Source organism: Lynx rufus, unplaced genomic scaffold (genome assembly GCF_022079265.1).
Source record: "Lynx rufus isolate CCGP_SWC_20201006 ecotype Redwood Valley unplaced genomic scaffold, mLynRuf1.p SCAF_4, whole genome shotgun sequence".
Taxonomy (NCBI): domain Eukaryota; kingdom Metazoa; phylum Chordata; class Mammalia; order Carnivora; family Felidae; genus Lynx; species Lynx rufus.
In genome coordinates this window covers 18,696,543-18,724,401 of record NW_025814856.1, presented here as the reverse complement: position 1 = coordinate 18,724,401, position 27,859 = coordinate 18,696,543, and the positions used below count along the sequence as shown (strand labels likewise).

Here is a 27,859-nt window from a genome sequence, read left to right as displayed (position 1 = left end):
AGGAGAAAGAGTATTCCAGGCAGAGGGAACAGGTGCAAAGTAAAAGCAACTTTAGGATATATGAGGAACCTGGGGCATCTGGGTGGCTCAGGTGGTGGTGGCTCAGCCGGTTAAGCTTTCGACTTCAGTTCAGGTCATGATCTCACGGTTGGCGGGTTGGAGCCCTGCATCACGCGTTCTGCTGTCAGCAGGAGCCTGCTTCAGATCCTCTGTATCCCTCTCTCTCTGCTTCTCCCCCCCTCAAAAATAAATAAACATTAAAAAAAAAAAAAAAAGATGTGTAAGGAACCCAAGAGAGGCCCACTGGGGCTGAAACATGGGAAGCAATGGAGAGAGGGAAAACAGATGAAGTACTGAGGTAAGGAAGGGGCAAGACCTTAATACTGCAGAATTGCTGATAAGCTGCTTTGGACATTATTTCGAGGACTAGAAGCGTCCACAGAGTCACCTAGAAAAAGACTACAGCAGTTACTTCATGACATGTGCTGGCAGCCTGCTAGGCTAGAATGGAGAGACGTGGGCACTGGGCAGTACTTTAGGAGATAGAGCCAACAGGTGGAGTCGGGCAGGAGACATACTGGAGGCAGGAAACCACGTAGAAGCGGTACAGCCGAGGTAGAGCTGCTGCAGGAAGAGCTGGTGGGGGCGAGGTGACCCCATCCCCGTGCGGGTCGATTTGATGTCCTAGGAGGAAGCCTAGGCCACCTGAGTCTGGTACTCAGGGCAGACCCGTGAGCCGCAGGCGGTGAAGGAGAAAGTTCTGGGAGTCCAAAGAGGGCTAACTGCAGCCGGAAAAGCGAGGGGGGCGGGGGCGGGGGCGGGGCCGGAGCCTGCGCAGCGCGCGCAGGCGCTGGACTAACCGTTTCCATGGCGGCGCGGACCCACGCGCCCCAACCACTCCGCAACGGCTGTATCCAAGACGTCGACCCTGCGAGTCTCGGTCGTCCTCGAGAGTTTCAGCACCTTCACTTCAGCGTCGGCTGCTGCCCAGGGTCAGCTGAATCCTGCCTTCCCGCTCTCGGTCCCCGGCCACAACATGGGCGACCTGGAGCTGCTACTGCCGGGGGAGGCTGCCGTGCTGGTGCGGGGGTTGCGCAGCTTCCCGCTGCGCGAGATCGGATCCGGAGGGTGAGGCAGCTGGATCAGGGTCAGGAGGAGTTTTGGGGTCAGAATCCTTGAATGGGGGACTACAGGCCTGACACTGGGGGGGAAGGGTACCCGGTGTGGAAGAGTCTCCAGGTGAGAAGACAAAGCTCAAGTTAGGGGATGTATGGTCCTGAGCCCTCTCTGGTCCCTTGGGATCAGGTTAGGCTTCAATAGGACCCGGCCCTCACTCCACTCCTAATGCACATATGTGCACCCAAATGCACATACACCCCTGCTCTCTGGGACAGATGGAACCAGCAGCATGAGAACTTGGAGAAGCTGAACATGCAGGCCATCCTTGATGCTACAGCCAGCCAGGGCGAGCCCATCCAGGAGCTGCTGGTCACCCATGGGAAGGTATGCTGGGGCCACAAACAGGATTCCTGCCTTCCTATCACCTTCCACACCACCACTCTACTGCTCAAGAGTACCCTGGGTGCCTGTGCTTCCCTCTGGCTGGTACACTTGTTTTCCCCGAGGGAAAAGAGAGGAGTGTGTTGCACATTTGACTTTGCACCCCTTTGGACAAGACCCTGGCACACCAGGCCAAGTGTGAGGTGTGGGTTGATTTGGAAGATAGTCATGGATCATACAACAGCCTAGGCTGTGGGGGGAGGGCCTAAGTTCTAAAGACATCCTTGAATAGTCTGTCAGGCCAGAGGGGGCCCTCACTGAAAAGGGGGTGGGGCTTTGGCATGGAAGGAGGCACCCTTCCTAACTTGAGAAAGGAGTTGGAAATCAGGGATCAACCTGGCTGGAACATGAGCCAGGAGGTGGCTGGAATAAGTGACCTGAGATATCACTTGGCAAAAACCTTCCTCTGTGAAGAAAAGGTGGACCCCCCCCCCAATGGGGGTGAGGGTAGAAGACTAGGAAACTGCAGGGCCCAGAGTAAGAGTGAGGTCAAGACACACCAGAACTTTGGAAGGCCAGAGGACAGAGACAAGAAGAGAGAGGGCATGAGCAGGAGAGCCAGCCTGAAGGAAGGTCTGGATAGAGGTAGAGGGGACAAGGGTGTAGGTGCAGGGTGGAGCAAGGCAGCCTAGGGACAAAGCAAGAGCCAATAACAAGAAGCATGGAGGATGTCCCCAGAGAGATTTTGAGGGCAGCTAGAAATGAAGGTCTAAGGTGCCGGAGAGAGGTTGGGAAGGTGCCTACGAGGAGAATCTAGGAGCCCAGAAGAGTTTGAGGAGAGTTGGGCTGGGCTGAGCCAGGGATGGGAGCATTAACAGGCCAAGGTAGGCCTACTTCATCCATCCTTCCCCTCCCCCCAAAGATCCCGATGCTAGTTGAGGAGCTGATTGCAGTGGAGATGTGGAAGCAGAAGGTGTTCCCTGTGCTGTGCAGACTGGAGGACTTCAAGCCCCAGAACACTTTTCCCATATACATGGTGGTGAGCTGGGTTCCTGGGTCATATCCTGCCCATGCCTGTAGAGGGCCCTGGACTAGAGAAGAGAGATGGTAATAGCATCCTTCCTTCAGTATCCCCAGGCTCTGTCCTCTTTCTCTGACAGGTGCACCATGAGGCCTCCATCATCAACCTTCTGGAGACAGTATTCTTCCACAAGGTGAGGCATCAGCCCTGCCCACTGGCTACTGCTCCCAGCAAGGGCCTGACAGGGAGGGAGGTTGTGTCTATGTGGAAAGAGCATCAGAGAGAGAATGTTTCCCATCTGCCTGCCTCTCAGGAGGTGTGTGAGTCAGCAGAGGACGCTGTCTTGGACTTGATAGACTACTGCCACCGAAAACTGACTCTACTGGTGGCCCGGAGTAGCCGTGGTGGCCCTCCTGAAGAGGAGGAGTGCCAGTCCAGCACCCCCATGCAGGTAGGCTGAGGTTCCCTGGGGTGTCAATGGCTAGATCAGGCTCTTTTGAGGCCTGGGCAGCAGGGGGTGGCCCAGCTTGAGCACCATGTCGCCCCCCAGGAGCTGCAGAAGCAGGCAGAGCTGATGGAGTTTGAGATCGCATCGAAGGCCCTCTCAGTGCTGCGCTACATTACAGACTGTGTGGACAGGTGGGCAGCTCTGCCAGGCCTGGGATCTTCAGTGGAAGGCTGAGAGCCTGGGCCTTTAGCTTCTGTTCGCTTCTCTCCACCACCACCCCTAGCCTTTCCTTGAGCACCTTGAACCGCATGCTCAGTACCCACGACTTGCCCTGCCTCCTGGTTGAACTGCTGGAGCACAATCCGTGGAGCCGGCGGGAAGGAGGTAAACCCTCCCTGAACTGCCTAAGCCCTAGCTCACTGCTTCCAGAACATCCTCCAGGATTTATGGGTATGGGCAGATTGCACACACAGGCAGACAAACTCTGCCCATTAGCCCATAGAGGATACCAGGATGCCTCACCCAAGATGGGCTTCGACCTGGGCTCCGCAGCAGGCAAGGCCTGTGTGTCTACTACCAAGGACTCCCCTGCTCTGGAGCAAGCAGCACCCCCTCCTGGGCAAGTCGTGCACTTGGGCAGCACCCCAGCCCATGCAGCTGTCTGACTCAGAGTGTGCAACACCTGCTCCCAGTGCACTGGTTCTTCTCCCCAGGCAAGCTGCAGCAATTTGAGGGTGGCCGTTGGCAGACAGTGGCCCCCTCAGAGCAGCAAAAGCTGAGCAAGTTGGATGGGCAGGTGTGGATTGCCCTGTACAACCTGCTACTGAGCCACGAAGCCCGGGCCCGCTACTGCTTCACCAGCTTTGCCAAGGGACAGCTACTCAAGGTGGGGAGCTCCTCCTGCATTAGTACCACCCCATCCCACCCCATCCCACCCCTGCTGTTTATCACTGTCCACCTACATCAGCCCCAGTCCCTTTCCAGACCTCGGACCTCAGGTGATGAAGCAGCTAGTGGCACAAGGTCCCCACACGCACCTCAACCCAGCACAGCCTAGGCCCTCTCTGGTCAGCACCACTTCACACTGGCCTCCCCCGGATTCCCTTGCAGCTTCAGGCCTTCCTCACAGACACACTGGTCGACCAGCTTCCCAACCTGGCAGGCCTGCAGGGCTTCCTAGCCCATCTGGCCCTGACTGAAACCCAGCCCCCTAAGAAGGACCTGGTGTTGGAACAGGTAGGGACTAGCAAGTTAGTTGCTCAGGACCACTGTCCACTTTGCCAGCTCCTCCCTGACACTTTCCACTTCTCTCCCTCAGATCCCAGAAATCTGGGAGCGGCTAGAGAGAGAGAACAGAGGCAAGTGGCAGGCTATTGCCAAGTACCAGCTGCGGCATGTATTCAGCCCCTCAGAGCAAGACCTGCGGCTGCAGGCACGAAGGTGTGGCCTGCTGAGTGGGCAGAAGGGGTGGGAGACACGAAGAAGGCATGGACACAGGCAGCGGTGCTCTTGTGCCCCCACTGGCCAGGCCCAACCAGGCTTTCCTGACCTCTTTCCTAGATGGGCTGAGACCTACAGGCTGGATGTGCTAGAGGCAATAGCTCCAGAGCGGCCCCGCTGTGCCTACTGCAGTGCAGAGGCCTCCAAACGCTGCTCGCGATGCCAGAATGAATGGTATTGCTGCAGGTGAGGGTATTATAGGACCTTGGACTCCTAAGCCACACTTCCATACCCCCCACAAGCACTGCATGCTCACCGGCCCACCTGCCTGCAGGGAGTGCCAAGTCAAGCACTGGGAGAAGCATGGAAAGGCTTGTGTCTTGGCAGCCCAAGGTGACAGAGCCAAGTGAAGGCTACAGCCGCTGAGGGCCACCCACCCATGCGGTACAACCCACTCAGAATGTGCCCTGGACCTCAGGATCTCAGCCTAGCATCTGCCAGAGCCCCAGCTTCCCAGGTGGTGAGCACAGCGGGGGAAGGGTACAGCTGCCGCCCCATCTCCCCCAGTAAAGCGCTCCCCACTTCCTGCCCTACCCAGCGGGTAGGCTGAGGGCGCTGCCTCAGCAAGCAGGAGGCCTGGGCGGGGGCAAAGGCAAGGGCCGGATGTGGGGACCCTGTTGGTCTAGTACAGTAAAGCTGGCCTCTAGAAACAGTCTGTCTCCGAGTGGCCTTTTGCGGTGGTGGTCGTCGTCGTCGTCGTCGTCGTCGTCGTCGTCAGCAGGAGGGAGGTTGCTCCCAGGATGCGTGGAGAAAAGGAAAAGGAGGGCGGGGACTCTGCGAGAGCGTGCCCAACCCCGCGCCCTCGCCGCGCCATTCCGCCTGTGGGCCGACACGGCCGGAGCGCCCAGGTTTCCTTTGCACCGCTCGCCCCGGTTCTCTCCCGCCGCCCTGCCGGGATCCCGGGGGCGGCGCCGAATCGGGGTCCGCCCCGCGGCCCCGCCCGCCCCGCGCTCGCTCGCGCCGACAGCCGGCGGGAGTCCGGGCGCGACCCGGCCATGTCCACGAAACCTGAGCTCATTGAACTGAGGGAACTGGAACCCGCGCGGCGCGCGGGCCCCGGCCGCACCCGGCTGGAGCGTGCCAACGCGCTGCGCATCGCGCCGGGCACCGCGCGTAATCCGGCACGGCAGCTGGTCGCGGGCCGCGGCCACCACTTCCAACCCGCGGGGCCTGCCACACACACGTGGTGCGACCTCTGCGGCGACTTCATCTTGGGCGTCGTGCGCAAGGGCCTGCAGTGCGCGCGTGAGTAGCAGCCCCGCGCGCTGGCAAGAGCGAAAAGGGCGGCCAATGGGCAGCGCCGTCACTGCGTATCAAGTCGCAAAGGAGGGGGTCGGAAGGGTTGGTTCCGGCGAGCAAGGTCCGTTACCTTTGCCCGGTCGTGTAAGAGTGCAGGCAGGTAGATGGTTATATCCTTATCTTATTCCATCTGCATTAGGGGCACAGTTGGGCAGAGGCGGCTGCCTATGAATAACGGTGCCGATCTCAAGCTTTTTATCTAATTTTTAAAAATGTTTTAATATATTTTTGAGAGAGAGCGCGAGCTGGGGAGGTGCAGAGAGAGGGAGGGACAGAGTTCCGAAGCAGGCTCTGCGCTAACAGCAGAGACCCAGTCGCTGGGCTGGAACTCACAAACTGTGAGATCATGACCAGAGCCAAAGTCGGAAGCTCAACCGACTGAGCAACCCGGACACCCTCAAATTCTTTTTCTGTATAGTGACTTGGTTCTTCTTGAGAAAGGGTTTGTGCTGACCATTCTCTAAGTCCATGTTCCTAGGCCTGCGCTTTCCCAAAGATTCACTCACTAGGTCCCCCTCGAAAATCTCTGGAATGAGGGGAATTTACCTACCTATGGGATGGGGACAGGGAAAAAGTACCGTGGGTGGGCCCTCTGCAAGCAGGAATTTTGAGCAATACCTATTGCAGCCCCAGTCAACCAGGTGCTAAAACATGAAACACAACCACACACCAGCGGTCCTTCTGCCCTCCCAGGAATCACCAGCAAGCAGAGGTTGCTGCCCCGCTGGCTATACACCAGCTAGAATCGGTTGGGATTTTACAGCCCTCCAAGCCCCTGTGCCTGGACCTCAGACCTGTGGAATCCATCACGGGGAGTGTATCAGCAATTTAAAAACAAAACAAAACAGATCATTCCAGTTGGCAACCTGGGTTGAGAATCACTGCTCTGGACCATTTAGGGACTTAGAGAAGGTGTCCCAAGCCTTTGTAGGCACGGAGACTCTCTCAGTTCAAGAGTCTGTCCTGAACACCAGAGTTGTGACAGAATACCAAGTGTGAGCAAGGGCTGAGATATTGCAATGTTCCCAAGGAGAAATGAAGTGGTCACAAAGATAAAATCTAGGACAATTTTGGGTGTGTGTCAGAAGCAAAGACAAGGGAGGGATCAAGGGTAAGTGGGATTTTTGTTTACCTCAAACTGGGAGAGTAGCAATTTTTGCTGAGTTGAGGAGCTCTGGCAAGGGGAGAGAGGGAAGTGGAAGAAGAGTTGTTTTGGCCATGTTGGGTTGACACCGGGTTTGATCTGAGGAGGGAGGTCAGCAGTGGGAGCCTTGGATCTGGGGTAGGTGAGTGTATACAGAGCAGGACAGTGATCAGTACTGAACTGAATCTCAGACACACTGCCCATTAGATCTGGGAGTTGAGACAGAACCAAAGGAGCTGAGCAGGAGCTGCAGAAAAATGGGAGGAAAACCTGAGTAGTGGGAAGCCCAAGGGGATCAAGCATCAAATGATGCTGAGGAGGTGAGGATGGAGAAGGGACCTGGCATTCGACTGTGCACAGGTTGCTGAGGACCCTAACCAGGGCCGTTTCCTGGAGGGAGGGGCAAGCCTCACTGGAATGGATACAGGAGAGAGTGAAGGTGAGGAATTAGAGTGTATGCAGACTAATGTTAGTTTTGGTGTGAGGGGTGTAGAGACAGGTGACAGGGGAACAAAAGTTAAGAGATTTTGGGTTTTTTTCCCATCAAGTAAATGGGCGGAGGTAGGGTGTTGACAATGCGGAAGGGGGAAGTTCTACCCTAGGTGCTAGAGATAAAACTGTTTAACAGGCCTGGATCCGTAACCGCCTGAGGCCTTCTCACCAGTTTCCAGACACCCGGGGACCAATACTGGAATCTATTATAGCAGCGGGGGACAAAGGGACCTAAGATAAGGCCGGTCATGTAGAGCCTGGCGGGCAACGGCTTTCATCCCGGGGTTTCTCTTCCGTCCCCCCGAAAGTTTATCTGAACTGGAGCTGGGGCTCCGCCGCCTCACAGCCAGACCTCTCTGCAGATTGCAAGTTCACCTGCCACTACCGTTGCCGCGCGCTCATCAGCCTGGACTGCTGCGGGCCCCGGGACCTGGGCTGGGAACCTGCGCTGGAGCGGGACACCAACGTGGTGAGCGCGGGGCTGGGGGGAAAGGCGGGGCTTCACGGGAAAGGCGTGAAGACCAGCGGGCCAAATTACAGGAGTTGTCTAGGACCGCTCAATGAATGGTCTAACAGCGGGTGTCCCCGCGGTAGAGAGTGCTAATTCTGCGCGCGGGCTCGAAGGGGTTCCGGGGAAGCTGACTCCGAGCGAACTGCCGGGAATCGCCCCGTCTCCGCGCCCACTCAATTTCCGCACCTTCGCGCATCCGCATCCGGTCTTGAGGCCACGCTGGTGCACATGCGCACAGGCGCCGACTTGTTTCCCAAGAGAGGTGGGGTCTGCGAGGCGGAGTTGAGCTGAGCTGCCTGGGCTATGAGGTCATTCTTGGAGGCGTGGCGTGTATGACCCCGCCCTTCGATGTTCCTCCCCCAATGAGGCAAGAGCCAGATCCTAGCCGTCTACGTTTCAGTGTTAACGGTCGCGGCGCGAACCCATATCCCGGCGCACGCGCACACGCACCTGGGGCGGTGGTTGGAGGCTACCAGCGCACTGGGTTCAGGGAGCTGGCTGGCGGGCGCGGCGATGGGCGAGGCGGATGCGGGGACGCCTTCTTTCGAGATGACCTGGAGCAGCACGACAAGCAGTGGCTACTGCAGCCAGGAAGACTCGGACTCGGAGCTTGAGCAGTACTTCACGGCGCGTACCTCGCTGGCACGCAGGCCGCGTCGGGACCAGGTGGGGGCCGGGGTTGCGGGCGGCGGGCTGGTGATGATCGCTGGGACACTGCCCCTCCTCGCTAAATTGCCGGCTCGAGTTTTTGGGCGGGGATTCCAGAGCGCCCGGGGCCAGCTCTCGGAACTTTGTGCGAGGCTCTCAGCGCCTTGATGCCGGGTGCCGAGGCCCTGTCTCTGTCACAGACCGGTTGAACCAGGGGAAGCAGCTACATGGCTTGGGGCAGACTCGGGGCGGGCATTATCCACCTATGACTAAAGCCGACTGCGCAGTCCGGACTAGAACCTCAATTGCAGCGTTGGGACGCCCCTACCTCCTCTCTGGGAGATGGGGGCGGGGATGGGAGGAAGTGGAAGGGGAGGTGTCCTCGCCTGGAACTGGGAAGTGTGTTTAGGGAAGAGAGGCAAAGGAAGTTTCGGGCCTCTCCATTTGCAATCCTGGACGGAGCCAACTGAGTCCCCACCTCTTACCAGTCTGTCCTGTCACCAGCTGCTGGAACGCGGAGAATTCTGGAGTGGACCTGGCTGGAGTGCTCATTTCAGCAGCACATATACTAAAATTGGTGTGGATCTGGAAGAAAGGCATTTGGGAATGGATGGGAAAGAAGCCTAGTTCTGGACTGGACTATAAGCAAACGGGAGCATTTTATCCACACGAGGTGGGGCAGGCTAGATTGTAAAAGGCCCAGAGGAGGAGTTAAGAGAGATAGGGGTTATTAATCCAGGACTGTAAGATGTGCTGGAGCTGCTGTTCCTCTCCAGGCCTCCAAGGTGTTCCCATTGTCAGAAACCTCTGTGCTGTGTGCCATAAGTGTGACTGCCAAACTCAGATAACTATTCTGGAGCAAGTACACCTCAGGGGAGCACCCTGGACAGAGTGTCAGGAAAGAGAGATGGGGACCGTAAAGCCCAGAATACCTAGCAACAATGGGGCAGAATTCCTTACATGAGCCACAAAAAGAGACTTGTGGGTGATTTTTTAGATGAAAATTGTATACTCTTTAGATTAAATTTTACTCAGAAGTTCAGCCCAGAGCTTGGGTGCAAGGTTTGAGTGTGGATCCTGTCTGTCACTCAGGCTTGAGGCATTTTTCATTGTGAAATAGTGAGAAAACCACAAGACACCAATTGAAAAGGAGGCTGGGGAGTCCCAAATTATATGTAAAATAAAAACCATCAGTCACTATGGAGGCAGAGTGGAGGATGGGTCACTGTAGTGCAGGAGAAGGGAAATTCCATGGTCCTGTTGTGCACACCTCTGGGATGGCTGTTAGAATCCTCCAACGGGGGCCCCTGGGTGGCTCAGTTGGTTGAGTGTTGGGCTCTTGATTTCAGCTTAGGTTGTGATCATGATCCCAGGGTTGTGGGATCAAGCTCCACGTGGGGCTCCATGTTGAGCATGAAGCCTGTTTAAGATTCTCTCTCCTCTCCCTCTGCCCCTGTCCCCTACACTCTCTCTCTCAAAAAAAAAAAAAAAAAAAAAAAAAAAGAATCCTCCAGTGAGAAGCTTTGGAAGTGGAAAAAGAAACTTTTCTTCCTCTAGAATCCTGGTAGGACAGTGCAGTGCATCCAGGCCAGGTCTCTTGTTTTATGAGTAGAGATATTAAGGGAGGTTCACTTGGAGAGGAGAAGGGGCTAGAACATAGGTCACTGCACCCCATTCCAGGGCTCCTGGCTAAACCGGGAAGGGAAGAGGAAGGAGCAAGTGTTCTTACCCTCAGGCTGGAGCTCAGAACTGTCACAAGCAAGGGAAATAAGTTGGTGCCATCTCTGTGCCCCCCCAGAATTCTCTTCCTTCTTGCCCTGGTACTGGAGTCTGCTCAGCTTTCCTCCTGCCCTTAGCACCCTCCCATCCAGATACTCCTTTCTATTGGGTCACTCCTTCCTGTCCCAAGCCCTCTCTTCGGGCCTGAACAAACACATCCACCCTTTATTCCCGGGCTCTAGCCTTCATTTTGCCCCCCAGATCTCCTTTTCCCAAAGTCCACACCATTTGTTCTTTACCAGTCTTAGAGGGTTTCTCCTTGTCTCCAGTAAGATTTCTGCTACAGTTTTCCCTTCTTAGTGCTTTCCTCCATCCAGGAGATTTTTTGAAACTTGGGGGAGCAAATAGGCTTCAGTTCCCACCACTCCCCCTATACCTTTTCCCTGTGAGACCCCAGCCTCAGTCCTCAGTGCCACATACTTACTGGTAGGTTTTAGGTAAAGAGCATAGTGCTATAAAACTGTTCTAGGTGAAGAGCACCCTACCCTCTCATCTGTCCACCCTATTTGTCCCCATCAGATGGTTTAAGCTTAGGGACTCCAAGGCAGCAGTCAGGGAGAAGCCTGCCTCTCCTGAGCTTAGAGCTGGATACAAGGTTATTCTACAGGAGACCAGCTGTAAAAACTCCCCTGGGAGAAAGCATTGGTCAGCAGTGATCTCAGCTGTGTCTGTGACACTTCCATTCCAACCAAGACCTGACGTCAACAGGAAGTAAGGCTGATGCAATGGAACCAGGGAGTTTGGTAGAAAAAAGTTAATTCAGAGCTCTGGCTGCCCTGGTCCATACTCCACCCTTCTGACAAGAATCCAGCCCCTGGAGGAGTGGGGGAAGGGCTGAGTGGTAGAGCTAAAAATCTTTGGGCTAAACTTCCAGATAGGAGGAAGGAGGTGCAGAAACCTACCTGCTTGGCACTTGTGGCTTTACCAGGAGGCAGATTGGAGCCTGGCCTGAAGCTGCCTTTTGTGCAGTTTGGGTCAAGATCAAATCACTGTGTTGGGTCAAGATCAAATCACACTGAGGTTTCCTCACTGTGTGAGACCTGCAGGGCTGGCCCCAAGTCCTCCATCAGGGGGTGTTAACATTGTAGAAGTTGCCCTTACCCTTGTACTCACAGCTGGCTGGGCTCCTGGTATGTGCCAGTCCCCATACCTCTTGCCCTGCGGTCATGGCCCTTTGCCAGGGCAAAGTGGTCTCCTTTCTCCAGGACCCCACCTAACTAGGGTGCTGGAATCAGGCTGTGCAGTTGAAAGGTGGTTTTACTGTCAAGAATCCCACATCTTTTCCTGGCCCCTGGCCTTTTATCTTCAGTTGTTTTGGTTTTAAGGTATCCTCAGGGCCTCACTCAGTGCTGAAGAGGTCCCATGTAGGCAGCATAAAGAAGCCACATGACTGCCTTTGCTGTGTCCATCCATAGCATGCAAAACCAGGAGCAGTGATGGGTTCTTCTTGTCAGGACTCAAGCTTTGTAGTCAGTTTTCAAAGGCTGCCCCAGAGGCTGTTTTTCAAAGCAGCCAACCTGGATTCTCCTCCATGTCTGTGACATGCATTGCAGTGGGATGGGTTCTTTTAGGGCCCTATGTCCACCCTGGCCCATCTTTCAGGACGAGCCTGTGGAGTGGGAGACACCTGACCTTTCTCAGGCTGAGACTGAGCAGAAGATCAAGGAGTACAATAGCCAGATCAACAGCAACCTCTTCATGAGCCTGGTGAGTTGATAGCCAGGGGAAGGTATGTGGGGAGAGGCAGGAACCCGACTATGTGCCTGATTCTCAAAAGGTCACAGCTAAGGTATCCTTGGCTGGGCTTAAGCAGTGATTTATTCTCACCCAGCCTAGCTCCAAGTGGACTGGTGGTGTCCATATCTGTTCCATCTCACCTGGAACCTAGCCATGGTTTGATTTCTCCTCTTCAGAACAAGGATGGCTCCTACACAGGCTTCATCAAGGTTCAACTGAAGCTGGTGCGCCCTGTCTCGGTGCCCTCCAGCAAGAAGCCACCCTCCTTGCAGGCTGCCCAGCGGGGCCCAGGACGGGGCACAGCTGTGAGGCGCCGCACCTCCTTCTACTTGCCCAAAGATGCTGTCAAGCACCTGCATGTGTTGTCACGCACACGGGCACGCGAGGTCATTGAGGCCCTACTGCGCAAGTTCTTAGTGGTGGATGACCCCCGCAAGTTTGCACTCTTTGAGCGGGCTGAACGCCATGGCCAAGGTGGGCTTCCCACTCCACCCTGCTGTATGAGAGTATATATTCATGCATCATGTGTGAGGGTGTGAGTGGGCTGGGCCTGACTAATCAAATACTCTTTTCTCCCTGCCTGGCCCTCAGTGTACCTCCGAAAGCTATCAGATGATGAGCAACCCCTGCGGCTGCGGCTCCTTGCAGGGCCCAGCGAGAAGGCCCTAAGCTTTGTCCTCAAAGAGAATGATTCTGGGGAGGTAAATGTGAGTACACAGCCCTCTTTAGTTTCTTGGTTGTCACTGGGTAGGGCTAGTAGGTTGCAGCAGCAACCTGGAAGGAGGAATAGGGCTGGAGAAAAAGCCCTACAAAGCCTCTCCAGGAGTATGTGAGCCTTGTAGCTAAACTGAAGACTTCCAGGCCACTCACAGGCCTCTCCCAAGAGGCCAGGAAGAATTGTCTTGGTGGTCTGCTCTTCTGTATTGTGGAAAGTCCTCAGGAGATGGAGGAATCCATGGCAGTATGGTAATCCCAAGTGAGATCAAAGCCACACAGATGGGCCCAGGATGTCATGGAGGCTCCCTGTTCAGGCATTAGGACTTTTTACCTGGAAGCTTTCTGGCTCCAAAATATTGAGTCTGTGGAGTAGTATTAGAGTCAGAGTGTGGGAATGGGGGAACATCTAATTTGGTTGCCTGTCTTCGAGGTGTCTTTGACTGCCCTGCTTTGTGGGGCCCATCTTCTATACAGACTATTGTCAAGAACCCTAACACAGACCATTCAGGCAAGAACCTAACATTAGAAAGCCCCATCCTAGCTCTGTGATGTGATTGGTGCTCTTCTCTGGGGAGGGCCTGCTGATTTGGCCATGCCTGCTACATCCTGTGTCCCCCTCTCCACCTGCAGTGGGATGCCTTTAGCATGCCTGAGCTACACAACTTCTTGCGCATCCTGCAGCGGGAGGAAGAAGAACACCTCCGCCAAATCCTGCAAAAGTACTCCTATTGCCGTCAGAAGATCCAGGAGGCCCTGCACGCCTGCCCCCTGGGGTGACCTCTTGTACCCCTGGGTGAAAGGAGGAGAGTAGGCAGCGCCGAGGGCGTGCCGTGTGAGTGTGACAGGGCCCGTGTGGCCTGAAGAATGAGTGTGCATGGAGGCCCTCTCTTACTGGGGGAATGAGCCCAGAGAACAGCAAAGGAGCTGGCCCCCTGTGTCCACCCACAGGTATAGCAGAACATGGCTCTGCATTCTTCTGCCTTTTGTGTAGTGGGCCATGGTGGGCCAGGGTTGCCCTGGGAAGCTGCTCCAGGCTTGCAGCAGGGATAGAGCAGACAGAAGTCTCCTTAATTCGTGTCTCAGATACTAGAATCTTGGAGACCCTACAAACAGAATAGGTCATGTTTTCAGGGATGAGGGCCTTCATCTATGGGGAAAAGTCGTATGTTTTGGGTCTTGGATGGGGTGTCAGGACAGCCCTATTGGAGCCAAGGGCAGGTGTTCGAGGTAAGACAGGCATCGGGAAAGAGCCTAGGTTTTCCTCTGCAGTGGCCTCTGTCTCCTCACACACACTGGGGTCAGGAAATGCTGGCTCATGGTGCAGCAACAGTGCCTCAGTGCCTCCTCCAAGGAGGATGTCCCTAGGCCAGGGTCTGTGTGAGTGTGGGCACTGGTCCAGGTCCGTGCCTTGTTTGCCAGTCAGAGCGAGGGTCCTTCCCTCAGTTATTTTTGATGATGTGTGCGAATGTATGTAATATTTTGTGGCTTCAGCTGCATGCCTCCTGTGGGGAAGGGGGTGGGGGTAACAGTCATCATCAGGGCCTGGGGCCTGAGAGAAGTGGCTGAATAAAGATTGAAGAATTCTGCTTTTGAACTCTTTATTATGGGCCCTCAACTGCAGTTGCTCCTCACGCCAGTGGCTTCCAAGGGTGATGGACAGGCTCACAGAGCACCTTCTCAAAGTCACCATGTAACCAATTTGTGAAGGGTATGGGGTATGAATATTTACTGTCATCACTCACCACCCTGGGGCTCAGGCTGTGGTAGGGGCAACAATATAAGCTAGAATTTAGGGAATCCACATGCCTCCCAACACACACACACACACACAGAGCTGCTGGGGGCGTTTTCACTAAGTATTTACTGAGCTACTGCTGTAGACCAAACGCTGCTCACGGTACGGAAGGTCCAGCTGTTAATTCTTGCTTTCGTGGAGCATGCCTTCTAGTGGGTTTGGAAAGAACACTAAATTAGAAGTTCTTCAGACCTGAACGTAGCCATACATGTGGCCAATTATTTAATTTTCTTTAGGTATGGTTTCTTCTCCAAATGCGACAGTGGTGACAACAGAAATGGTGTGGGAATAAAATGAGACCAGATGGGCAATGCGCGGCCTGGCCTGGGACACTCCTAAAGCGCTGGTTGCGGGGAAGCCGGTGGTTGGGCAGGCCCGCTGGACCTGAACTCTGGGGTCGGGAACGTCGGAGCCGCCATACAAGCAAAAACCAGGAGGACCCAGCCTCCACATTACGGGGTGGGAGCTGTCCCTGCTGGAGAGAGCGTGGCCTGCTGGGACCTGACGTCTCGCGGTGCCTACTGGGATACCTAGCTTCCGAGAGCGGCTATTGGTCCCGCCCCGCGGACCGACGAGAGAAGCAGCCAATCAGAGAAGGCAGCGTGCGGAAGCGGAAGTGAGGTTTCCGTGGAGACAGCGGAGCCTGCGGAAGGGGGCGGCGGAAGCACCTGCGGGAGAAGGCTGAGGCAGGGTATGGTGCCTCCGACGGCCCTTTGAGAGCGAAGCGGCCGCGGGGCTCGCCATGCGCCGGCGGCCCTGACATGGGCGCCAGTGGCTCCAAAGCTCGGGGCCTGTGGCCCTTCGCCTCGGGGGCGGGGGGCGGCGGCCCGGAGTCAGCAGTCGCTGAGCAAGCTTTGGTGCGGTCGCGAGGCCGAGTCGTGCCCCCCTTCGTATTCACGCGCCGCGGGTAAGGGCGCGGGTTCCGCCCCGGGGAGACAGGCGGGCGGCGGGGCGCCCCGAGTCTCAGGGAGCTCCAGCCGGAACCAGGAGAAGTCCCATGTTTTGAACCCCCGTGGGAGCAAGGGATGGGAAAAGCAGGGCAATCGGCTCCTGGCGACCTGGCTGCTCTGAAGGTCTCCCTAGGGGAAGAGGCTTGTCCGTGGGTAGGCCCTCTGTACTGTTAACTTGAGATAGGGTCTCCCTGAGACTTGAGGGTTTCTTTTCATCCCTTCCAGCCCAGCCTGCAAGTTGAAGGCTCCTAGGCTCCCTCTCCCCCAGTTCTGAGGGAAGACTAACCCTCTGATTTGGCTGTTTCCGTTACCTACCGTGGTGGCATTGGACCTCTGAGGGTAGGTAGTAGCTAGGAAAGTAGGACTGGGTCCTAGTGTTGAGAATGGAGCCTGGGAAAAAGACCCTCACTCAGGTATGTTCTTCAGATCTAGAGCACTGACCTTCCCTCTCTTTTTCCATGGGTCCAAACAGGAGCGCTAGATTGGCCTGGCCCTGGTGGGTCCGGGGAAATGGTACTTAGGTGATGCTGGAGATTTGGCTGTAGATACTAGGGAGACCGAACAGTGGTAGTTTGGCTAGACCAGCCACTTGGGGGTGGGTGGGGAGGATTCAAACTTTTTCCCTTTAGGTTCCCACCTAGCTCAGGTATCTGCCATCTCAGGTTGACCCAGGGCCAGTAGTATCTTCTGGAGTGAGACACATGCCCAGGCCATCATGCTTCGCCCACCTTGGGTGAAAGCAAGGGCCTGATGTTGGAATGGCCACTTTTGCTGAACAAACCAGTGATGAGAACTGGCCTTAGCTGCCTTGACAATGTGCTCTGATATGATGTCTCTTCCTGAGGCCTGACAGAGTAGCACTGGCTACCACACCATTCGCTTCTAGTAGACCCCATACCCTTCAGGCATATTATCCTCTCTTCCTCCCATCAAGGTTGTTCCTCCCCATTTGGAGGCGGGCACGCTTCCTTGTAGTCTGGTCATTTGCCATGACTGGGTGTGGGGCTCCAGCCCAGCCTGTTCCCTCTCTCTCTACACAGCTCCATGTTCTATGATGAGGATGGGGATCTGGCTCACGAGTTCTACGAGGAGACAATCGTCACTAAGAATGGGCAGAAGCGGGCCAAGCTGAGGCGGGTCCATAAGAACCTGATTCCTCAGGTGAGAGGCTGGGGCAGTGGTCATTGAGCCTATGCTGAGTGTGTGGAGGTAGACCCAGATGGGGTCTGCTGTCATGGTGGGAGCTCTTGAGGGAGGAGCTGGCCCTCACTAGCCTCTGTTTCCATGGCAGGGCATCGTGAAGCTGGATCCTCCCCGCATCCACGTGGATTTTCCTGTGATCCTCTATGAGGTGTGAGCCTGGGGAGTGGCAGGCATAAACACTCCCTACCCCAGCAAGAAACCCCCAGGCTCAAGGTGTGGCTTCCATTAAGGAACCTAAGCTGGGGCCACAACCCTGAATAAACTGCATTGGCCTGGAACCTTCAGCTGTGAGCGGGGCAGTCCTGCAGTGTTGGTCGGGTGTTGGTTTGTATGTGGACAAGAGGTGGCTGGCGGCTGGTGAGGGCTAATGGCAGAGTTACCAGCCCACCTTCCCCAGCAATCCCTACAAGGAGCATGGCAGGGCATATGCTGGTCAGGAATGCCTGGTTCTTGCACCCTTGCCTGGCCTGCTTTCTTCCAAGCTTGCCTAGGGCCCAGCCCTGCTAAGGGTTACAGCACTTTACAAGCAAGGTCTGCCTTCTTCCAGCCCCTGGGCTGCAGGAGCTGTACGCAAGCGGGAACTTCCCTTCCCTCATTTCCCTTACCCCCTTGTTGGAGCATTTCAGCCGTTTGCTACCTCGATTCCTCCTGTGTTGGACAGAGGCTGGGGGCAGTGCAAGCCTGATTCTTCCTGTCTACCTGCTCATCTGTTCCCACTCCCAGACGGATGGACAGTTTGCCAGCTGTTAATAGGAGATGGGACTGGTATAGGAGGATACTCCCTCCACCCAGGGCTGGGCTGATCCCTCCCCACTTCAACTACTTGTTGCCCCCACACACATCCCAGTTGAGAGGGCCTAAGATGGGATCAGGAAGGGCTATGGATGCCTGTGCCTATGGGGAATTGTACCAACCCATCTACTTTGTCTAATCCTCCATGCCTTTGTACCAGCCCCACACAAACCCCTGCCATTGGGTGACCATCCGCCACCCATTGGTGAGGGACAGCACCCTAGGGCTGGTGCCAATAGCTATAAGGAGCCCATCACCCCTTTCCCTAAGTATACCCATCCCTCAGGATCAGTCAAGGGAAGGTATTGGAGCCCCTGGGTAAGGACAGAAAGGAGAGATCAACCATAAAGGAATACTTAAAATGTGAAAGTTTGTAAATAGTTTAGTCCATGATGTTGGGGCAGAGTCTGATTTCTACATCGAAATGATTTTTTTTTTTAATTCCTTACTGTGCAAGCTCTGTGCTTTTAAGAGTGTGGGAAATGGCTTGGGAAGGGTGGCCCCTAATCTAAGAAGAAGACTGTTGTGTTATTTGTTTAGTTTCAATAAAATTATTTGTAGACCCTGCATACGAGTGGTATCCGCTGTGACATCCAGTGTCTAGACCACCATCTGGGTTCTGTGGGTAGGCCTGGGCCACTCTGGTGACCCATCTTTATCATCAAGGCTCAAGGTAAGCCTGAGCCCAGCCCGTGGTCATCCCAGCTGTAACCAGCAGGTGGCAGTATATTCACACAGACCTCACTGCAGACCCCCTCAGAATGGAGGGACATTTTCACCTATTGTGTTTAATAGGTAGGGACCTCTGGAATTGGAAGGCTTTGGGGTGCTTCACTAGGGATTGGCCCTACCTGCTTGACCTGAGGTGAGAGCGTGACCCCAAGTAGTTCTGGAACAGCTGTCCTGCCCCCAGGAGTGTGAGCTGACCCCACATGAGGTCATAGCATGAGCCATCTTAGTCCACCCATCCTAGGTGGACAGCAATCAGATGGGTGCCACCATGCCCTTGGCCTACCACCAGGCTCTGTAGCCCAAACCTACTTGCTTCCTCCCAGGACTAGTTGTGGATACCACCAGGAGAGTGGGCTTGGGGTTTCTGTTCCAGCAGGCAGAACTCTGCCACCTAGTACTTTCTCTGTTCCCTGCTGACCCTGTGTTCTCACCTGCAGCTGCCCCCTGTGGACATTCGGCCCGCACTTCTCAGGCCCTGAGAAGTGGTTCTCCGCTAGGTTTAGCCCTTGGCCGTCAGCCCAACTTCCAGCTAGGGAGGAGGGAGATCAGGGACACAGGCTTCTGGGTCTGGGGAGTTGGCCTGCCAGTCTTTTGGAGGCGTAAACTTGTCTGGAGCAGGATCATCCTGTGCAGCCTGGACTTTGTAGTCCTTCTTTGGGCACCTTCCCACTTTCCTGATAAGACGTCAGACTTTGTCCCCCTTACTGCCCCCAGGGCCAGGGTTCTGCCATGCCAGATGGCATCCCATCACCCATCACCACTGTCCTAGTGTGGGGGAACTCCCTGTGTTGGGCCTTCCCCAGATGACCCCAATGCTAGAAACAATGGGGGTCAGGGCAGTGCTTCCCCACTCCCTTCCACTGGGCTGTGCTCACTTCCTTCCTGCTGGCTGCCTGAGGAAGTGTCCCTGCCCTGGGACAGTCTGGTTTGGCCTTTGTTTCCCCAGGGGCCCCCACCATTGCAGCTTCCAAGGCTTGTGTCCCTTGTGGAGCCAGCACAATGGTACAGGGACACACCCTCCCCTGCCCTGTCATGGACTCCTTGGTCCTCCGGCAGACTCCAGGGTGTGTACCCAATTCCCCCAGTTGCCCAGGCTTACACAGCCTTCTGTTAGAAGAGAGGCCCCGGGCACTGGAGAGGTGAGCCAGTAGGGTGAGTGGGGGTAGGCTCAGGGTGATTTGAGGGTATGCAGACTTGTCCACCTCTCTGAACCAGGTCTGCTGGGACCTTGCTGCAGCCCTCCCTGGGGCTACAGCCCTGTAATGAGTACCCCCTTTCCCATGGAAACACAGATCTTTTCTCACTCCAGGTATAAGAGTTCCCTACTCTGCAGTGTCTCAGTGAAGTCCATCCAGGAATGCCCTCCATCAGGAGAGCACTCTGTAGACCCTTCCCAGTCCCTGTCCCTTCCCCCACCCTGCACAATCACACACATCAGCACATTGTCCACTCTGTCACACTTGGGATGCTTCTGCTCTTCAGCGGAAAAAAATTGACTCAGCTCCTGGAAGCTCCCCCAAGCCCCCTTATGACTGGTTCCCTTCTTCACCACCTGCTTTGGGGGACCATCAGCCAAGCATCTCCCAAATAGTTTGACTCCCCAAAGGACCTCCACTGGGGCCCCTCCATCCACAGGCTACTGGATTTGAGGATGGGCCTCAACCCCAAGAGAAGGTTGGGGAGAAGAGCTTTCAGGGTTAGGAAGCTGCCGGCAGGGCAGAGGCTGTCACCTGAGCCAGGTCCCACTGCCTTCCTGTCACCTAGTGCAGTTCACAGGGCCAGGGCATACTCGGGGGAGGAGGAAGGGGGGAAGGGGAGGAGGGCAGCCAGCCAGCGGGTCTTTGTCGTGGGAGGGAAACAGGGTCAAGCGGTCCCTTCCCCCTCCCCCCCCCCCCCCCCCCCCCCGCCTGTTCCTGGCCCTTTCCTCTCAGAGGGGCAGCAGGAAGTGAGGAAAAAGGGCTGGGGTGGGAGGCGGGAGCGGGTGGGAGGGGATGGAGTTTATCAAGTCGCCGGCGGGTTGCCCAGCGGGCAGCAGCTGGTGCGAGTAGCTTAGCTGGAGAGGCTCACCGGGGGAAGGAGGGAGGCCGCCGACCTACTGGGCCCACGGGCTCCCACACAGGTGAGCCCAGTGCAGGCGACTGGTCTGCACCCCCATAGACCCGCTCACAGGAGCGCTCCCTCCCTCTCCTCCCCAGCGCTCGGAATGGGCTGGCGGTGCAGACCCTTTGAGGACCTGAGTCCAGCACGGAAGAGAGGATCTAGGAAAAGGCAGGGAGGTCTCGCCCAGGTCCAGCTCCAAGCCTGCTCCCCAGAGGGACGGGCTTGCGGGACGAAAGGGCTCAGGATACCGGTGGAGGCCCGGGGGAGCCCCCGAGCCAGGCCGGCTTTTCTCCGCAGTCGGGTCGGCTATTTCTGCAAGAGTAGCAGACTCCTAGGAGTTTAAATAAAGGGGGGGGGGTGTCCTACAAGCCTCCACAGAGACTGGGCAGGAGAGAACCGGAGGCCTTGACCTGTCCCTAATGCAAGTCGGGGGCAGGGGGCCCAACTCCCAGGGCCCGCTGGGCTTACCGGCCCCCAGTGGGGCCGACCAAGCTGCGACCCACAGCTCGTGTTGCCAAGACAACTACTACCTCGGCCCTGCCTACGAAGGGCCCAGAGGCGGGTGCTTGACCCCCCTCCCTCAGTCTGGTAGGGGGCAGGGCTTCCCTTCAGACCTGGGACGGGGGTCGGGAAGCCCCCCGATCCACAGGGGACTGGGCGTTACTGTCCTGGGAAACCAGAGATCGGCTCTGGTCACCATACCTCTTTCCAAACTAAGGGCCCCACGTCTGGGAACTACACTCGCGGGTACAGATCCAGATCCTCTGCTGCCCCCAGCCAAGGCCCCGGGTCCAGCAGCACCACCTTACGGACAGGCGGAGGAACACCTTCTTTATTCCCTGCGCGACTCCCGACTCTTACGCTGTCCCTTTAAGCGGCTGGTCGCGCGGCGGAGCGGGGAGGACTGTACCACCGACAGTGAGCTGGTGGGGGAGGAAACTTTGGGCTGACTGGCACTAGCACCTAAGATTCCAGAAGAAAGCCCTGTTCGGAGGGGCCTCACGGCCCCAGATGGATGGCCACGTTCCTCGGGGAAGAATCTGGGGGCCTTGGAGCCTGAAACGTGGCACTGGCTGCGCGAAAGTCGGGAACACATTCCCGCCCCGGCCACAAGTCCTGCCCCAGGCCCACCTCCGCGCTGGATTCTTAAAGGGCCCGCGGGCCGGGGTGGGGAGGGGGCGGGGCGGAGCAGCAGAGGCGCGGAGCCTGGGCTGCGCCTGGGCTAGCGGCCGGAGCGGGCCGGGCTGGGCCGGGGATGGCAGTGGCCATGGCGTGGGTCCCGGCAGCGCCCCGCGCGAGGTGAGGGCGGGCAGTGCAAGCCTAGCGGCTTTCTTCCTTCAGGTTGGGTTCAGAAGTCCAGGGGATGCGCTCAGCGGGGCGGCTAAGGAACCCAACCCCCACCCGGCCGGGCACTGGCCCCACGTGCGGGGCGGGGGCGGGGTCCAGCACAAAGGCCAGGGGGAGTGAGCTCCTCCCGGGACCCGTCTGGCGGTGTGGGGCGCATTCCCGGTGGCTGCGGAGCGAAGGGCAGGTCCGCCGGCGCCGCCGAGGGAGGTCCGCCACCCCTTTGTCCCGGTGGGGCCTCCACCAAGCTTGGGAGAGTGCGTTCGAGACAAAGTCCTGACGTTCTCGCTCTTCTTCCTGGCGGGTGTTACACACATGATAGCTTCGCGGCTGTGTTCCAGCTTCCTTGTGGCTGTATGAGCTGTGCCCTTCCTTATACAAATGCTATCGTTTCCCTGGACCAGGAGTTCTTCATGGAGTAGAGTGGGCCGCGGGTTCGAGGCTCTCTCAAACCATGTTTTGGGTGGTATGCAGGCATCTGTATCTGTGGACAGCTAGTCCGTAGTGCAGCCGGCCAATTCTTAGAGTCACACACCTACCAGAGGTCTCTGTCCAGCCGTAAGCCACCTGCTCCAGGAAGGAATCCTATGCTCCTGGCAGGGAGTTCCAGGGTGTCTTCCCTTCCCTCCTGTGGTCTTTCAGACCTGTTACAGTCACGTAACAGGGTCTCAAGAGCCTTGGGCACGGTGCCCCCCACAGCGTGGGCTTGGGGAGTGTGAATGGGTTTGGGGTGGGCACCTCGCTGATTCTCTAGACTGACTTGCTCTTTCCCATCTCTCCCCTAGTTCCTGAGCTGGTGCCAGGCAGGTGACAACGTTTTCCTGTAGCCCCCAGCATGTGGGCAGGCTTGGGCCCTGCCATCACACTGGCTGTGGTGTGGGCGGCGGCATGGGCCACCCAGCTCAAGCCCACAGCGCCACCCATCTTTACAGGCCGACCCTTTGTGGTAGCATGGGACGTGCCCACACAAGATTGTGGCCCTCGCCTCAAGGTGCCACTGGACCTAAAGGCCTTTGATGTACAGGCCTCACCTAATGAGGGTTTTGTGAACCAGAACATCACCATTTTCTACCATGACCGGCTGGGCCTGTATCCCCGCTTCAGTTCAGTGGGGAGGTCAGTGCACGGTGGCGTGCCACAGAATGGCAGCCTCTGGGCACATCTGAAGATGCTGCAGGAACACGTGGAGCACTACATTCGTACACAGGAGCCTGCAGGGCTGGCAGTTATCGACTGGGAGGACTGGCGGCCTGTGTGGGTGCGCAACTGGCAGGACAAGGACATATACCGTCAATCATCACGCCAGTTGGTGGCTGTTCGCCACCCTGACTGGCCATCAGATCGTGTAGTCAAGCAGGCGCAATACGAGTTTGAATTCGCTGCACGGCAGTTCATGCTGGAGACACTGCGCTTTGTCAAGGCAGTTCGGCCTCGGCATCTCTGGGGCTTCTACCTCTTCCCAGACTGTTATAACCATGATTATGTGCAGAACTGGGAGACCTATACAGGCCGCTGCCCTGACGTTGAGGTCTCCCGAAATGACCAGCTGGCCTGGCTGTGGGCAGAGAGCACAGCCCTCTTCCCCTCTGTCTACCTGGACGAGACACTTGCGTCCTCCACCCACGGCCGCAACTTTGTCAGCTTCCGTGTTCAGGAGGCCCTTCGTGTGGCTCACACCCACCACCCCAACCACGCACTCCCGGTCTACGTCTTCACGCGACCCACCTATAGTCGCAAGCTCACGGGGCTTAGTGAGGTATGTGCCTCCCAGGACCCTGCCTTCTTCCCCAGGGAACCACTGCAGGTTTGGGTTACCAGGGGGCCTCCTGCCCCGCGGTTTTCTATCTACATTCCCTGTGTCATTCTCTCTGTAACCTTGTGAAAGGGTGGCATCGTTATCTCCATTTTGCAAATAAGAAGATTGAGGTCCAGAAATGCTGAGAAACTCACCCAAAGCTTCCCAGCACATCCAGGGCAAAGCAGGGTCTTGGAACTAGGCATTCTGACTTTGGGGTTTATCCTGATAGATACATCTTCAGCTCAAGTGGGTCGTTAGCTTGGGAAACGGAGGCCAAAGTAGGCGTGCAAGTGACTTGAACATCTAATGAGAAAGTGAAACAGCCTCTGCCTGGGGGTGGGAAGGGGTACTGGGCTGAGGGGATCAGCAAGTCAGAGCAGGGTGAGGGCCTGTCCAGCCTGCCTGGTCCTCACCCTGTGGTCTCAGTCTTCCCCAGTGACCATCCCCCTCTCACACAGATGGATCTCATCTCCACCATTGGTGAGAGTGCAGCCCTGGGTGCGGCCGGTGTCATCCTCTGGGGCGATGCAGGCTACACCACCAGCACGGTAAGTAAGCGCCCCCACCCAGCCTACCAGAGTGGAGTCTGCAGGGGCCAGGCAAAAGTTGGGGCTTTGAGCTGCTGACCCTCAAGGTGGGCAAACCTAGTCTCCCACCCAAGGCATTCCTGGTCCCGGTAGAGAAGACAGGGTTCCTTCCCTACGTGCCCTTCTGGGTTCATCTCTGTCCCCACTTCCCTTCTCAGCAGGAACAGTAAGGGTTCAAGCACGCATGTACAGATACACATGTGTGTGCTGTTAAAGGAAGGTTAATAGAGTTTCCATCTGGGCCTGTGGGCTGAGGCAGCTGACTCTGATCCCTGGCCTCTGCCCCTAGGAGACCTGCCAGTACCTCAAGGATTACCTGACGCGGCTGCTGGTCCCCTACGTAGTCAACGTGTCCTGGGCTGCCCAGTATTGCAGCCGGGCCCAGTGCCATGGCCACGGGCGCTGTGTGCGTCGCGACCCCAGCGCCAATACCTTCCTGCACCTCAGTGCCAGCAGCTTCCGCTTGGTGCCTAGCCATGTACCTGGTGAGCCGCAGCTGCGACCAGAGGGGGAGCTCAGCTGGGCTGATCTCAACCACCTGCAGACGCACTTTCGCTGCCAGTGCTACTTAGGTTGGGGCGGTGAGCAATGCCAGTGGGACCACACACGGGCAGCTGGGGGTGCCAGTGGGGCCTGGGCTGGGTCCCACCTCACTGGCCCACTGGCTGTGGCAGCCCTGGCCCTCACCTGGACTTTATAGGGGTCTCTCACCCGGCTGCCAAACAAGCTGGCCTCTGCCACAATGGCTCTGCCAGGCACATAGGAGCCTGCAAGGGGTGGACAAACTGGAGTCTGGAGGGGGCAGAGCCCCTGGGATGCCCAGTAGAGCATCCATACCAGCTCTCACCCCCCTGTTCTAAGGGGGAGGGGCAGTTCCCCAAAAGGTCCCTTCTCTCCCTGCCAGAGAGGAAGAGGGGCACAGCCGGGCCAGAGAGGACCTGACCCTACTCTCCTGCCCCTGGATGGTTTATTATTATTATTTTGGGGTCTCTTTTGTAAATTAAATATAAAACAATTTCTTCTGTGCTTGGACTGTCTGCAACTAGGCCAGGACATGTGAAAGAGAATCCAGGGTCTCTCAGACTCTCTGCTGGGGACTTCTTATCTGTCAAATGCCATCTGTGGGACCTGGAGGCCCAGAGCTGTCCATTCCGCTGTTGCCTGATGGGGCAGGGGCCAGTGGGACTAGAGGGACTCACATTCCACCCCAACACCAAGGACCTTGCTTTCTCCATATTGATTGGAAAGTGGTTGGGCCTAACCTTCTGTGAGGGACCGGGCTCATTGTGTTTCTCCTACTTGCCCCTGGATCCCCAGCTGGGCCAGTGCCAGTCACCTCGCCTTGCCCACCCAGGGAGAAAGGGGAAGTGGATGTTTGATCTTCCCAGGCTGGGCAAGTAGCCAGACCACCCCTCCCTGCTGTTCCCACAGGCAAGGGCGTCTCCTCCACTCCCTGCTCCCAAGGGCAGTAGACTCCAGCCACACAGCCCTCTCTCCAGCTGGGTCGCAGTCCTCCACTGGGGTTTGGGATCTGAACGCCAAGGTCTCATCCCTGTCCCACTGCAAAGATGCATGATGGGGCGAGAGGGAGGTATCTTGAGCCTGGGAGCAGAGACAACCTCAAAGATCACTTCTGTCCCGGCCGTGGGAAGTATAGCCTGTCCTCAGCTGTCCCAAGGGAGACAAGTAGCAGCTGGAGCAGTCGGACTGGCTCTGGACTGCTTTACTACCCTGCTTCTGAAGGAAGTTACCTGGTGTGTCTCTGCCCTTCTCAGCCATCACACCCACACCTGAAGGTCCCCTTGTCCATATCGGTGATGACACAGCCCCTGTCCTCAGCAAACACTGGCTGTGGAGAGAAACAGCCAAGTGGTGAAGAGGGGGCGCAGGCAGCCCAGCCACAAGGGAGATATCCGTGAGGTAGTCCTTCCTACACTGAGTTGAAAAGGGAAGAGGAAGCTTGATGCGAGAGACAAAGCATGGGCAAAATCTGGAGGAAGTCAGAACACAACTGGGACTCACAGTTTGAGGCTAGGGGCTACAGCAGGCAGGGCAGGAGGGGCAGCCCAAGAGCAGCACTAAGCCTGACTTTGCCTGACGGCGGTGACTCCCTTACCCATTCAGTAAATAATGCATACATGTGCCGGTGCTGGGCTGGGATGCATGTGTGAGGCACACCACAAAGAGCCCTGTCTCCATGGGGATGCACACTAGATGCAAAGGCTGAGTCAGAAGTGGTCATGGGAGCAGAGCCTGGAGAAGCGAGCCCCACCAAATTGATGTCAACTCAGGTTGTAAAGTGATCCCTTATCCCTCTGGCTGGTGATGGCAGAGAATGAGGGAAAGGGGTTCAGTGGTAGTTCAGGGAAGGCAATGTCAGTTCACATGGCAGAGGAGGACGCTGGGGCAGAAGGGTGCCCAGATGTTCATGGCTATGGTGGGGAGAGGCCTGCTAGACAGAAGATGAAGGTATTGTCAATAAGGTCGTGAGATAATGGAGCCAATAAAAAGAGGGCAAAGAAGGAGAAGCTGTAACTTGTTTCCCTTACACCTCTGACTTCCCATACCCAGCTGGGACCCTCAAACACACCTGTGAGCTATCCCACCCGCATCTGTAACACCCACATCTGTGATCTCTCCCACCGAGCTTGGACCCCTACACGTACATGTGCAAAGCTGTGATTTCCTTCACATGTTGACCTTATACAACTGTTACCTTCCCCAAACAGCTGTGGCCTGTACCTACCCAGCTGTGACACCTCCGTGCAAACCTGTGATCACTTCACATCACTTTCCAGGAGGACCTGGAAAGACAGCCTTGTGGAAAGTGCAACTCAGGGACAGCCGGATCTGTGGGTGGGCAGGTGGGGGTAATGGGGAGTGAGGTGGCCTAGGCAGGGTATGAGAGCAGAGAGGGCAGGCAGGGCTGGACCACAAAGCTGGAGTGACCCCAGACACACACAGAACTTGGGCCCATCTGGCCAGACCAACTCAGCAAGGGCAGGTCTATGGGCAGGGCCCTGGGGTCAGGGAGGGCTTTGGGTGTTCCTTCCTGCCGTTCCACCATTAGAACTTCTCCCCTAGACTGAGGCCAGCTGGAGGATGCTGGCCTGATGGTTGGCTGGATTGTGCCAATTGCAGCCTAGGTTTCTAGGGGCACCAGAAGGTAATACAAAGCCTTAGGGAGAGGGAGTCAGGGCTGCCTTGATGTTCTCCTGTCCCCTCAGCCCTGGGGAGTTGTGCCAGTCTCCCTGAGCCTGGTGGCCATCACTCTGGGACCCTGCTTCCACCAGGATCAGCAGCCACCATCTCTGTGATTAGATGCTGTGCTTGGGTCCTGGCTGATGTACCCACAGCCCCCTGGCACCATGGGCCCACTGTCAGCTTCTCCATCCTTGCCTGCAGGACCAGGTCCAGATGATAGCCAGCTGTGTCACTGCTTCATTGACCACCATGCCAGGCAGGGGATCACCGGCTCAGGCTCAGACTGGGCTGCACACTCACTCAGGTAGCACTTTCACCTGGGCCAGGGACATGATGTTCCCTTCACCCCACCCTGGCAGGCAAGCCTGGGCCTGGGGACCTAGCAGGTCTCAATAATCAGCTTCTGAATCAGCAAACAAGTGAAATCACAAAGGAATGAACAAACATGTGGTCACTGACACACCCGTGGTCAAACATGGGATCTCATAGTCACAGGACAGCAGAGTCTTCAACACCCAATCCAGTCACCGGGTCCCACACTTGCACATACACACTCTA

General features: G+C 56.7%; 4 protein-coding genes across 9 annotated transcripts; all 4 read left to right on the top strand.

Annotated features, from left to right (window-relative positions):
- Window positions 1-806: 806 nt before the first annotated feature.
- ZMYND10 (zinc finger MYND-type containing 10) lies at window positions 807-5,121 on the top strand. Of its 4 annotated transcripts, none has more exons than XM_047094879.1 (12): window positions 807-1,128; window positions 1,395-1,503; window positions 2,423-2,539; window positions 2,661-2,714; window positions 2,835-2,972; window positions 3,072-3,160; window positions 3,253-3,353; window positions 3,683-3,855; window positions 4,080-4,205; window positions 4,288-4,409; window positions 4,530-4,655; window positions 4,744-5,121. In XM_047094879.1, the coding sequence occupies exons 1-12, from the start codon at window positions 1,037-1,039 to the stop codon at window positions 4,817-4,819; spliced, it is 1,323 nt and encodes a 440-aa protein (XP_046950835.1). In that variant the 5' UTR covers window positions 807-1,036; the 3' UTR covers window positions 4,820-5,121. The 4 variants fall into 4 exon arrangements, with proteins under 4 accessions (XP_046950835.1, XP_046950837.1, XP_046950834.1 ...); XM_047094881.1 differs by having other exon boundaries at window positions 3,072-3,191; window positions 3,253-3,275; window positions 3,642-3,855; XM_047094878.1 differs by having other exon boundaries at window positions 4,288-4,655.
- RASSF1 (Ras association domain family member 1) lies at window positions 5,114-14,382 on the top strand. 3 transcript variants are annotated; one of them, XM_047094883.1, is made up of 6 exons: window positions 5,114-5,714; window positions 7,767-7,873; window positions 11,945-12,049; window positions 12,256-12,553; window positions 12,671-12,780; window positions 13,427-14,382. In XM_047094883.1, the coding sequence occupies exons 1-6, from the start codon at window positions 5,210-5,212 to the stop codon at window positions 13,571-13,573; spliced, it is 1,272 nt and encodes a 423-aa protein (XP_046950839.1). In that variant the 5' UTR covers window positions 5,114-5,209; the 3' UTR covers window positions 13,574-14,382. The 3 variants fall into 3 exon arrangements, with proteins under 3 accessions (XP_046950839.1, XP_046950838.1, XP_046950840.1); XM_047094882.1 differs by having other exon boundaries at window positions 12,671-12,786; XM_047094884.1 differs by lacking the exons at window positions 5,114-5,714; window positions 7,767-7,873 and adding an exon at window positions 7,882-8,581 and having other exon boundaries at window positions 12,671-12,786.
- A 797-nt stretch (window positions 14,383-15,179) lies between these two features.
- On the top strand, window positions 15,180-18,105 carry TUSC2 (tumor suppressor 2, mitochondrial calcium regulator). Its single transcript, XM_047094885.1, has 3 exons — window positions 15,180-15,498; window positions 16,582-16,702; window positions 16,833-18,105. Exons 1-3 carry the CDS (start codon window positions 15,353-15,355, stop codon window positions 16,896-16,898), a joined length of 333 nt encoding a protein of 110 aa, XP_046950841.1. The 5' UTR covers window positions 15,180-15,352; the 3' UTR covers window positions 16,899-18,105.
- Window positions 18,106-21,294: 3,189 nt separating this feature from the next.
- On the top strand, window positions 21,295-26,619 carry HYAL2 (hyaluronidase 2). The gene is made up of 4 exons (XM_047097147.1): window positions 21,295-21,667; window positions 22,498-23,468; window positions 23,969-24,058; window positions 24,387-26,619. Exons 2-4 carry the CDS (start codon window positions 22,548-22,550, stop codon window positions 24,795-24,797), a joined length of 1,422 nt encoding a protein of 473 aa, XP_046953103.1. The 5' UTR covers window positions 21,295-21,667; window positions 22,498-22,547; the 3' UTR covers window positions 24,798-26,619.
- The last annotated feature ends 1,240 nt before the right edge of the window (window positions 26,620-27,859 follow it).

Coding starts and splice junctions, on each gene's coding strand:
- TUSC2 (XM_047094885.1), top strand. CDS start 15,353: ATGGGCGCCAGTGGCTCCAAAGCTCGGGGCCTGTGGCCCTTCGCCTCG. Junction 15,499..16,581: donor TTCGTATTCACGCGCCGCGG/GTAAGGGCGCGG, acceptor CTCTCTACACAG/CTCCATGTTCTATGATGAGG. Junction 16,703..16,832: donor ATAAGAACCTGATTCCTCAG/GTGAGAGGCTGG, acceptor TTTCCATGGCAG/GGCATCGTGAAGCTGGATCC.
- RASSF1 (XM_047094882.1), top strand. CDS start 5,210: ATGCGTGGAGAAAAGGAAAAGGAGGGCGGGGACTCTGCGAGAGCGTGC. Junction 12,050..12,255: donor GCAACCTCTTCATGAGCCTG/GTGAGTTGATAG, acceptor TCTCCTCTTCAG/AACAAGGATGGCTCCTACAC. Junction 12,554..12,670: donor GGCTGAACGCCATGGCCAAG/GTGGGCTTCCCA, acceptor CCTGGCCCTCAG/TGTACCTCCGAAAGCTATCA.
- ZMYND10 (XM_047094878.1), top strand. CDS start 1,037: ATGGGCGACCTGGAGCTGCTACTGCCGGGGGAGGCTGCCGTGCTGGTG. Junction 1,504..2,422: donor TGCTGGTCACCCATGGGAAG/GTATGCTGGGGC, acceptor CTCCCCCCAAAG/ATCCCGATGCTAGTTGAGGA. Junction 4,206..4,287: donor AGGACCTGGTGTTGGAACAG/GTAGGGACTAGC, acceptor TCTCTCCCTCAG/ATCCCAGAAATCTGGGAGCG.
- HYAL2 (XM_047097147.1), top strand. CDS start 22,548: ATGTGGGCAGGCTTGGGCCCTGCCATCACACTGGCTGTGGTGTGGGCG. Junction 23,469..23,968: donor AGCTCACGGGGCTTAGTGAG/GTATGTGCCTCC, acceptor CCTCTCACACAG/ATGGATCTCATCTCCACCAT. Junction 24,059..24,386: donor CAGGCTACACCACCAGCACG/GTAAGTAAGCGC, acceptor CTCTGCCCCTAG/GAGACCTGCCAGTACCTCAA.